Genomic DNA, 11,664 nt, shown 5'->3' on the forward strand with positions numbered 1-11,664 from the left:
TTGAAATTTAGTGAGCATGCATGATGCAAAACCAAAAAAAATGAATATTCTTTGCTCTTTCCACATTAACAAAAAATGCGCCAACGTTACAATCCAGGCATTCATAAGGTTGAAAAAATGGATTCAAAGACAGCTAGGGTCTAGAGATTGTCAAGTCATTGTAGTCTTGTAGTTAAGTGGTTTGGTTTGTTGAAACAAGAAATAGCCTATATAAATATAGACAAAAAAAATATCCTATTAACTCTATTGTTCGAGTCATTATTTTCGATATAAAATAACGCCATTTAGAGGAATGGTAAAAGGCCTTTGATGATGTACTGAAACTGACAATTCATCTTTTTTTCACCTGATTCCGATACCAGTCATACCACCCTCCTTATACTCCACCCTCCAACCACAAATGAATTTCAACACCTATAACCTAAAAGTTCTACATTTTGAAATTGTTGTCAGTTACGCGTGGACCGACCCGCCTCCTAAATTCATTGAATGTAGTCTGTGACAGCACTCACCAGCTCAACTGGAACACAGTGCATGCACCAAAGACACAAAGAAACCACCAAAGCACACAACAAAGTACCAAGCAGCAACTCGCTAAAAAAGAGTATAGCCAGAGCAAAAGAAAGTACCAGAAGTTTTCTATAGGCTAGTTCTGTCAACCTATCCAATGCCACTTGCTCAAGGTCCCTACAGAATAAATGATACATCAATTTAACCAAGTACATCAATTTAGCGCAATTAAATTAAAATAGGAACATGATGACGATACTCAAAACCAAAACCTTACCGTCTTTCAACATCCACTTCAACAGCTTTATGTATTCTGTCGAAGTAAGCCTTCTTCCTTCCAGCCTACACAACAATGAGTAATATAGTAATTAAGGTAAATCAAAGCAAATTAAATATCTTTTGTAATCAGCCAAGTCATCTGGCCAGCTAAAATTTACTGTTCTCTGTGACAAACATACACAGTTGCAAAAAGGGAACCTCCAAATATCTTATCTATTTCTTCCTTTAACACTACATCTAATTACTAACTCTGAGTATGAGTAGCCAATATAAAAAGCTAATCACAAAGAATGCCATATGTGATTATGTGTCCAGAGGCACATCATTAGTTTAGAAGGATCATATCAATCCACATAAGCAAACATTAAGCCATGCCAATTTCTTGCATAAGAACAAAGATATGAGTATATACGACTAAGTATGAGTATATAAAAGAGTTGAGAAATCAACCAACCTGCTCGGAAAGCTGAATTTCAAGTTGAGCAATGTCTTCATTAATCAACTCATCCTCTCCCTCTGCTAAATCAGGCTGTAAGAAGAAAAAAAAAGCTTTAATCATAAATGCATACAAGATTTAAAACAACAATGCAAATGCCAAGTGTTGGTCTTATAATGGTTTGGGGCTGGCTAATATTGATCAGCACCATCAATGTGAGGTGAGAAAATAATGTAGTGCTAAAAAGAAAAAACACGACAGTAAAACGATAAAGATACCCAGAAATATATAAGTGGCGGGAACAATAGAAAACAACAAAAAAATGAGATCATGTTTACACTGAATACAGAATGAAGACATACCACAGTGTCTGGATATACGCCAATACTTTGCAGCTCAAGGAGTAATTTTTCCTCCATGGACATCTGATCGTACTCCCAATCAAGCAAAGAGCTACTGGAAACGCGTACACTAGTATTTAGTGATCCATTCACTTCATTTTGGTATGGTCTAGGGCCTTCGTGACCAGTGGGGTGTGGCAAACTATAATCACCTTCCTCGATTTCCTCGTTCATAGGAACCTGGGCACTTGAGTTCCTACTATAACTAACATTGCCATTGCAAAAACTTCTAACTGCTGTACATGGATCATCCCGAATGTCTAGAGAAGGTAAATCACTTATAAAATGGTTATCTTCATATTCATCGAACTCATCTTCAACAATGAGAGCAGAAAGGACTCTCTGATATAAGGTAGTTAGCTTGTTGGGACCTTTTTCGCAGTCTAACCCTCTACGCGACGAATCATGGTCCTGAAATTGACTGATGTGATCATTGGTCTTTGCTGACTCCGATATGCCATTATCTATGACACATAACTTGCTTTCTTCAAGAACAAAACTATGGGGCCAGCATTTTTCTGTTTGAGAGCCACATTTCTGCAAAGCATGGAGAAGGTACAACAACAAAGCCTTAGACAATAAAAGATACAGTGTCGGCTTGCATTAAACATCATAAGTTGCTAAAACTAAAATGAGACAACCAACAGGCAACAGATAAGAAAAAAAAAAAAAAAAAACAGGGAAGTCAGTCAATAATCGATGGTAACAAAGCGAAAAAGTGGGAAAGGGAATGTGAAGCCGTGAACAACTGAACACTAACAAGGAAAAATATGTGCGGAAAAGAGAATTATAGAGACTTCAGAGAGAATTAGGGACCGGGGGCAAAAAACTTCAGAATAAGAGAAAATCAACCTGGTAGAGTGTATAACAGGATGATAAGGCATTACGTCAGCATAAATACATGTCAACAGTTCAACTTCTTCCAAAATCCTTTAAATTTAAAGAACAGAACATGTTTCTTTTTTGTATTGAGGAATTGAACATATTCCACAACTCTAACTAAGATTTTGAGCAGCTTCCATAGCTAAGCTCAAATATTAGTCAACTGTTGGAGTCAAAACTACAAGAATACCAAGCATTACTTTCCATTTCAATTTTATATCAAGAGTTGTCAAATTCTTGGAAAACAGGTCAAGACATAGATAAGCTTAGAATTATATGTTATTGACAAAGGGATAAAAGAATTAACAATGCTAAATATGCATACCATCACATTATCATCCAAGACCGGCAACTGACTTGGATTTGATTGAATATTTTCAACAGCCTTGAGCTAGCCAAGAAAACAACAAGAATCTCAATTCCAGAATAAGAACAATTTAAATTAATCAACACTACAGCTTCAGATAAACGTATGTCACTCAAATTGTAGTCCTTAAAGGCTTAAACCTGTTCTTCCAAAAAGGCTTTGTCCTCTACTCTGACATAGAAAAGTGGCTCCCATCTTTTCCAAAATGAGGAAGAACATCCATTATCTAGAAAGAAAAATAAGTAATACGTCAAATCAATTCACATGATATAAGTGAAAGAAAACACAAAATGAAATTAAACATACAACTAGCATTGCAAGCATACTGCGCCGCTGCTAGCATTTCATCACGATCATCATCTGATTCACCTGAAAAGGGAGACAGAAACCAAGTTAAGCGCAACCATCTAAAAATTTTGGATAGCTAGATAAACTTCTTTGGTCATAGTAATAACAATGACTCTTGACCACACCAACATTAGTCACCAACATCTGGTGATTCCTTACTTTTAGCAGTTGTCACATAAATTTACAGTTCGTTACAGTTAAAACATAAAATTTCAAATAATTACATCTGAACGGTTTAATCGTAATAAACTTTGCTTCTACACAGTAGGAAGTCCAGAAGGGCAACCACAGAAGGCAATCAGACACTCAGCTAGTTCATAGTCTATAGAAAACTTGCAAGAAATATCTGTCATTAGGACATGGTACTAAAGATGTAATAGTAAAAGATAATCTAGAAACAAGTAAGCCCGAAGATGTAAAATTCTGTGTATAAATATATCTCATACAGTAGAACCAAAGGAGTGCCACAAAACTTTGATTCAAACATGAGAAAGAAAGCATCACACCTGTACAATCGGGAGAGCTACTATTAGGGACTGGTCCAGTGCGTATCGAACCTTTTCGATCGAATTGCTTCTTAAGAGGAGGGCGCCCTGATTTACTGAAACAACAGAGATAGAAGTCATACAAACTATAATATCAAGATACATAAAAAAAGATTGCAAGCGAAACCTCATCAGTCAAACACTCGATTGTAAATTCACACCTTCCATTCTTCTCAGGACCAGGTCTAGTACTTCGAACAGGTTTTGCGACAGCTGGACTCCCAGGCTTTTCCCTCAACGGAGATATGCTTCCCTTTGGGATTGACGAGCCCCTCCCACTACGGCCTTGTCTACGAACGCCATCACCAACTTCATCCTTCACAAGCAATTTGTTTTTCTTTGTGAATCCAGGGCTGGCATGTTGATGAACATTCATTCCTTTTTCATCAATATCAGAACCACCAAGCACTTTATCCTTCATTCTGTTTTCAACCGTATTGTTTTCCTCACCTTCCGATAATCTTGCTGGAGACTGTGCAGTCTCAAGTTTTGCTTTAAGCTGCTGGGAGCTGCTCATTATATTTCTAACAGGAAATGACCCGTTCAACCCACCAGATATTCTAGTGCTAAATTCAGATGTGGTGAGTCCTTCAGAAGGAATTTGTGCCACATCAGGGTTGGATGTAGGAGATACAATATTTGTTCTTCGATTACGGGATATCTTCTGCGGTCTTTGACCCACCCATTGAGCCATTGGAGGAGATGACGAATCAGTTGGTAGGGAACGTTTGCGATTATTAACTCCAGCCAATGAATGGACTTTATTCACGTTCAGGGGTTGTTCCCAATTCTCAGGTGTCCCAGACATTCGTGAGAAGTTGGGAGAAGAGTTCCCTGCAGATCCAGGGCCATTTCTGTGACCTCTTGAGGCCTTGCCCTTTGTTATGGGACTAGGACTGGACAAATGAGGGTCTTCACGCATATTTAACCTATGAGATGTTACCATACACAATAAAACACTAAATTATCATGCCATTAAAATTATGAACATAAGAGCAAATACTAATATATAATATCAAGTAACGAGTCATCTCAACAGCAGTTAGCACATCTGTACATGAACGTTTGAGCTAAAACATACTTTGAATTTCCCTTTTGGAGTCTTTCCTTGTTCATTCCCGTGAGTTCTCTAGATAAAGAAGTTTTTTCTGATTCGTTCTTTAGTGCCATACGTCCACTCAAGCTCGCAGATGATGGAGATCCATCAAGTTTATTGCTGTTATTAGCACCATTGGAAGACACTGATCTGCAAAACAGGAACGTTAAAAGTGTGCCCGACGCAAAAGATAGAATACTAAGCAACATTCTTGAACAATAAGAAGGCGCTGACTGTTGATTAGACCATGGTACAAACATGTGGTGTAAGTTGTGGTATAAGTCATTGCAGTAATGGTGGCTGTGCATATCACGACATTTTCATACTCTTAATCATCATACATATATTAAACGACAATCAGAGAGCAAATGAGCCAAAATTATGAAAATCAGTAAGACGAAGTTGCCTGCTGGACACCAAGGCAAAAACTGAGTAGATAAGAATATAACTTTTGCCCGGTGAGGAAGGTCAATTTCAGATACACGGTCATAAATACTAAATGGAACTTTAAAACCAATAGTTCCAGGAGAAGTTATGAATTGCTAATTCTAACAGGGGCAGCCATTATTCGCTCTAGAAAACAATAGAAAGAGGAAACACTTTGTGAATCAATTAATGTGCAACAAACAATCACTGTAATAAAATATGTACTACGATAAAAGCCAAGCATCTGAAATTGATCAGTCGACTAGTATAGATCCCGTGCTAATGCATGGTTTTTTTAGATTGTACTGTTAGAGAATTTAACTATTACAGAGTAATATTTAACTGCACTTCGAATCTATCTTCAACATCTATAATGGCTAACGTGTGGTATTAAGTGCTAGAATGGAGAAAATTTGACAATCTTACCCTCAATAAAAATTGGCAGTTTAACTGAGGTTTTTTGTGAAAAAGTTATGAAAAGTAAGATCGTTAGTGTGACTGAAACAACTTATGGTTCGTTTTTATCCATATAAAACCTTCCATTGAAGTGCATGACTATTATTGTAATTTTATTACAGTACATAGTAACAAATACCAGAAAAAAAAAATGAAATGTACGGAACACACACTAATTTAACAATATGATTAAATTTATATAATATCTTTAATATAATAGTAATAAGTATACAACTCAAGCAGAAGTCAACTACAAAAAGGTCTCCAGACAGTCAATGAGAAAGCTGACCTGAAGCCATGACCATCAGAAGTAAAAATGCTTGAGTCATTGCTCGGTCTTCCATGCATTGTCTTTTTAAGCTCCCCATCGCCGTCAAGAGGCCTGGGGAAAACACTGTTCAGAGTACGTTTTCTTTTCATTTTTTTGTCCCATCCCTCGCCACCAGCAGGTAATCTGCGAGTGTTCTCTTCAGGCATGTCAGTGCCACACTCTTTGTCTTTTCCTAACATTTGATGTTGCCTTGAAATACCATTGCTACGTCCCTCTGCCTGATAACACAAATCATCCAAAAAGGGTGAACATGATACGACTAAGAAATAGAATCAAAATTACAGATGTGACACGAAAAAAAAAGCAATCACTAATGTTGAATGTGTCCTTTATTGTGGCGCTAAAATTGTCTTAATTGTCGTTCTTTTACCAATATCATAAATTTATATCAAATTTCCCCTCTCCAATATAATGATCAAAAAACTTGAGAGGCTTAAAACAAAATGACTTATAGTAGACATTTTGGTCTACAAGTATGAAAAATGGTAACCATTTTGATAAAACAATTGTTAGTCAAAGTGATCAAGGAAAACTTGTGGTGCTAATCTGGATAAGAGCACTAGGACAGTTACGTCATAACTTATAAGTGTGGCCATTGTAAGGGTAAAGCAAGATAATGAATTATCCAGGATTTTATATTTGGACACTCTACATTAGTACTCTAGCGTCCCTTTGGTCCTTTACAGGTGATACTTCGTGTGATTATCTTTCTAGTGTACTGTGTTTGTCGTATTTTATAGAACCAATTATCATCCCTATATTAATATACTACAGCTGGTCATATTTTCCTATTCACTATATTCTTCCCTATTTCCTTATTCGGAAAAAAATTAAAATCAGGATGTGTGTTTTGTGTGGTAGAATTTACTTTCTTATTTTTTGTGCAAAAAAGAAAGGGGAAGAATATAGTGAATAGGAGGGAGTATAAAAATAGGACAATAAATGTGTCGTTAACTTCTTAATCTTTTATACCATAAACTCCATTAATGATTTATTCAATTAACTTCAACTGGGGCCAACAGAGATCACTGGTACTTGAATCAGCAATCAATAAACAAGGCCATCTAACACAAGGATCTAAGGCCTAATAAGTAATAAGGGTAGTAAGGGAAGAAATGAAAAGCCAATATCAAGATTAGAGTCCAGCTAATCTTTAGAGGACAGCCGTTTTTTCCACCATAATCAATCAGAGAAGAGCACTTTCAGACACTGATGACTTGCGGGAGTCAATGGTTTGCAAACTGCAAAGGCTTCTACCACGAACAAAGCAAGTAACATGACAGCCTACAAATTAACTTTCTAGATAGAAATAAGCCAGGAATGAACAAAAATACAAATCGAAAAAAGTAGTCAAGTCGTTCGTATACTAACCCGCAGGTCTCCTATTGGTGTGCGGGCACGCTTATTAAGAACAGTATTTTTATTCCTATCCTCTAACTTCTGAGATGCAAGTTCTGGGGAGCTCCGTTGAGACTGACCCACCTTTAGCAAGTTTGATCCACTAGACCTATCATTTGTGTGTTGCTTCTTTGAGTTGAAGACTTCACTATACTTGTTCAGTTTATTCAATGATTCATCCAATCTTTTCATCCTATTCCTGCAGTTAGAATTAAAATCATTCTAATCAGCAAAACTCAAAATTCCGCATAGGATCATTCATCTTTCCACTGTAGAAACACAAAACTATGATACATCTTCAAAACCGTTTTAAACATTTTGCGTGAAATTATCTTAGATAAGTACCTGGCCTTCAGAGATCCGTCCACTACAGTTGATCTAAAACGTTTAACTTCATCTGTGTTAAAATTAGTCGGGGGCCTCGACTGAGCACCAGCAAATGAGTTATCTTCTGAGACATTCCCAAACGTTGAAACGCCTAATGCCATCCTCATTTCACCAGCCCGTGTATATTTCGAAACTCCCATTGTAATTGGCTCCAGAATTAGACACTGGGACAACGGTGGCAATTCCATTACAGGTGAAGCATTTGACTTGGATGTACCAGCTCCCGAACTAAAACTTCTACCATCACTTATCTCCCTAAAGCTCCCAGACCTATCAAGACCAGGAACTGAATAACTACCTCTCGAGCCATTCGAGTAACCACCAGAAAATCCCGAGTCCTCTGGACTGACAGAACTCACGTCAAACTTCACATTTCCAGCCATTAGCTAAACCCGAATACTAAATCATGTCCAGCAAAATTTCACCTCAGATTGACTAACTACCTCAGCAACCAATCAATAACAGTTTAACCACCAAACAACACTTAGAAACCACGATTAAATACGCAAATTCGCACACTTGCACCAGAATTGAACTCAAATCTGTCACAAACAACAACAACAAATAAATGCCAAAAACACACACCAATACAACACAATTCGCAAAACTAAAAACTTAATTATACACAATATTAGTATATTACCACAAATATCACTAATTAACCATCACAATCACCAATTTTACACTAATCAACGATCACAAAACATTCAATTAATTACATACTGACAGAACTCACGTCAAACTTCACATTTCCAGCCATTAGCTAAAACCCGAAATACCAAATCATGTCCAGCAAAAAATCCACCTCAGATTGACTAACTACCTCAGCAACCAATCCACAACAGTTTAATCACCAAATAACGCTAGAAACCGCGATTAAATACTCGAATTCGCACAATTGCACCAGAATTGAACTCAAATCTGTCACAAACAACAACTAATAAATGCCTAAAACACACACAAACACACACACCAATACAACAGAATTCACAAAACTTAAACTTAATCATACACTTCGCTACCACAAATTACACTCATTAACATCACAATTAGCAATTCTACATAATCAACGATCACAGAACATTCAATTAACACAAAATGCTAAAATCAAAATCAAAATTAAATTCAAATTCAAATTCGAAAATGAGAAACCAACTGAATCAAACTAAACTACTAAAATCAACTTAAAACACACAAAACAAACCCTAAATCCTACCAAAATTTCAAAACCCTAATTCTTCAACAAAATTACAAAAATTAGGGGTTTTAACAAAGATTGAAAATTGAGCTACCTGAAATCAATAAGGATTAAAATTAGAATGTAAGAAGCTGAAATTAATCTGGAATTATAATTTGATTAAGCAGCATTCATCGATCGAAGAGAGAGAAAGAGAAGGAGATCGTACGTACGACGAACGAAGAAGAGTTCGTAGACGGACAAAAAAAATTAGTACGGGTAAAAAATATTGGGTGCTTTTTTCTTTTTTTTTTAAGGATGTTGACACGGTGGTTTTATGTTATCCACGGGAATGTTGGTCGTAAAATGCGAATGAGTGGAGTTGATTAGCAAAATATACCCCGTGGAAGAGGAGAGTATGATAGTGGATTTAACTGTTGAATTACTTGAACCGAATTATTTGAACCTTTTAGCCGTATGTACTTCAATTTTGTGAAAATACTCATGTTTTTCTACGGATTTTCTTGTGTTTTTCCCAATTCTAACCTATTCTCAATTTTTAAAAGATATCTCTCTCTCAGAAAATTTCTTTAAATGCCCAAAGTATCAATTTTAAGGGTTAAATTTTCATACAAAAATGTATAGCACATCATAATTATATTGACAGTTGTTACGTATTTTGATGAGTCGTCAACTAAAACTGGCAAAATATAATATTTAAACTTGTAAATTTTGAGCATTTGTAGAACATTTTATTGCGTTTAGCGGTATTTTATGTGTTTTTGAAAAAAAAAAGGAGGATATATCATATAACTCAAAATATTAAGGGATACATTATAAAAAATAAACTTTTTGTTAAATAGAAATATTAATACAGTTAAATTATACACGTAAATTTGAACCGTTTGAGAGGTCGTATCGAGTCATGTTTCTTTTCCTTCCTGTTTTTCTGCCACGTGTCCGAGTCGATTCATGAGTTATCGTATTCAATTTTCAGTCCTAAATAAGAACTAATCATCTATTTTTAAGAAATACTTGATTTTTGTCAAAAACACGTTTTTTGCGTACCTGCACCCTCAAATGTCCTATTTTGCTTCTCAAAATTTCGTGTGGCTGCTTTATCTGACCTGAAAAACCATCCGTAAGATTTACATTCATTTTTGTTCCCGGACCCTGAAATCCCGAAAACCGTGTATTATACACTTAAATTTGAGTCGTTTGGGAGATCGTACTAGATCATATTTATTTTCCTCCGATTTTTTCAACCGCGTGTCTGGGGTTGGTCCATGAGTTAATGTATTCGATTTCACTCCTAAATAACAAGTTATTATCTATTTTTAAGGAGTACACGATTTTCGACCGATACTAATTTATCGCCTACCGGCACACTCAAATATCCTTTGTTTCTTCTCAAATTTTGTGTGACTGCTTTAACTGACCCGAGAAACCCGTGCGTATGATTACAGATATTTTTGTCCCATAACCCTCAAATCCCGAAAACCGTGTATTATACACTTAAATTTGAGTCGTTTGGGAGCTCGTACCAAATCATGTTTCTTTTCCTCCATGTTTTTCCACCACGTGTATGGGGCCTCTTCATGAGTTAGCGTATTCATTCCAGCTCTAAATAACAAGTTATCATCTATTTTTAAAGAGTACCCGATTTACGTCCGACACTATTTTATCGCCTACCAGCACACTCAATGTGTCCTCTGTTTCTTCTCAAAATTTGTGTGGCTTCGTTAGCTGATCCGAAGAACCGTTTTATGATTTAAGGACGTTTTTGTCCCGAAACCCTGAAATACCGAAAACCGTGTATTCCACTTAAATTTGGGCCGTTTTGGAGGTCGTGCCGGATCATATTTCTTTTCCTCCTAAATTTTCTACCACGTGTTAGGGATCGCTTCAAGAGTTACCGTATTCAATTTTCAGCCCTAAATAAAAATTATTGATCTATTTTTAAGGAGTACCTCATTTTCGTCTCAGACTCGTTTATCGCGTACCTAAACCCTCAAATATTCTTTGTTGCTTCTCAAAAAAATTGTGTCTGCTTTATCTGATCTAAGAAAACATCTGTATGATTTACGGACATTTTTATTTCGGGACCCTTAAATCCCGAAAACCGTGTATTATACACTTAAATTTGACCCGTTTGGGAGGTCATGTCGGGTCATGTTTCTTTTTCTTTTAATTTTTCTACCACGTGTCATGGGTCGATTCATGAATTACCGTATTCGATTTTCAACCCTAATTAATAAATATTCATCTATTTTTAAGAATACTTGACTTTCGTCCGAGACTTATTTATCGCGTACTGGCACCCTCAAATGACCTTTATTGCTTCTCCAAATTTCCATAGCTGCTTTATGTTACCCAATGAACCGTTCGTATGATTTACGGACTTTTTGTTTCGGGACCCTAAAAAACGTATATTATACACTTAAATTGAGCCGTTTGAAGGTTGTATCAGGTCATATTTTTTTCTCCCAGTTTTTTACCATGTGTTAGGGTTCGCTTAATGAGTTACCGTATTCGATTTTCAATCCTAAATAAGAAGTATTCATCTATTTTTAAAGAGTTCTAGATTTTCGTCCGAGACTCGTTTATCGCGTACCTCCACCCTCA

General features: G+C 36.3%; 1 protein-coding gene across 1 annotated transcript in view; it reads right to left on the reverse strand.

Moving 5' to 3' along the window:
* The window catches only part of LOC141646514 (uncharacterized), an 87,424-nt gene extending 78,104 nt beyond the window's left edge, over positions 1–9,320 (reverse strand). The window contains exons 1-14 of the mRNA XM_074454384.1: positions 9,273–9,320; positions 7,821–8,404; positions 7,449–7,674; positions 6,036–6,295; positions 4,850–5,014; positions 3,930–4,697; positions 3,730–3,824; positions 3,182–3,244; positions 3,016–3,101; positions 2,834–2,899; positions 1,588–2,163; positions 1,244–1,318; positions 788–852; positions 629–687 (exon numbers count right to left, since the gene is read on the reverse strand). Of these exons, the coding sequence (XP_074310485.1) occupies positions 629–687; positions 788–852; positions 1,244–1,318; positions 1,588–2,163; positions 2,834–2,899; positions 3,016–3,101; positions 3,182–3,244; positions 3,730–3,824; positions 3,930–4,697; positions 4,850–5,014; positions 6,036–6,295; positions 7,449–7,674; positions 7,821–8,245 (2,929 nt within the window). The 5' untranslated portion in view covers positions 8,246–8,404; positions 9,273–9,320. The remainder of the gene's footprint in view (positions 1–628; positions 688–787; positions 853–1,243; positions 1,319–1,587; positions 2,164–2,833; positions 2,900–3,015; positions 3,102–3,181; positions 3,245–3,729; positions 3,825–3,929; positions 4,698–4,849; positions 5,015–6,035; positions 6,296–7,448; positions 7,675–7,820; positions 8,405–9,272) is intronic.
* Positions 9,321–11,664: the final 2,344 nt, after the last annotated feature.

This window comes from Silene latifolia, chromosome 3 (genome assembly GCF_048544455.1).
Source record: "Silene latifolia isolate original U9 population chromosome 3, ASM4854445v1, whole genome shotgun sequence".
Taxonomy (NCBI): domain Eukaryota; kingdom Viridiplantae; phylum Streptophyta; class Magnoliopsida; order Caryophyllales; family Caryophyllaceae; genus Silene; species Silene latifolia.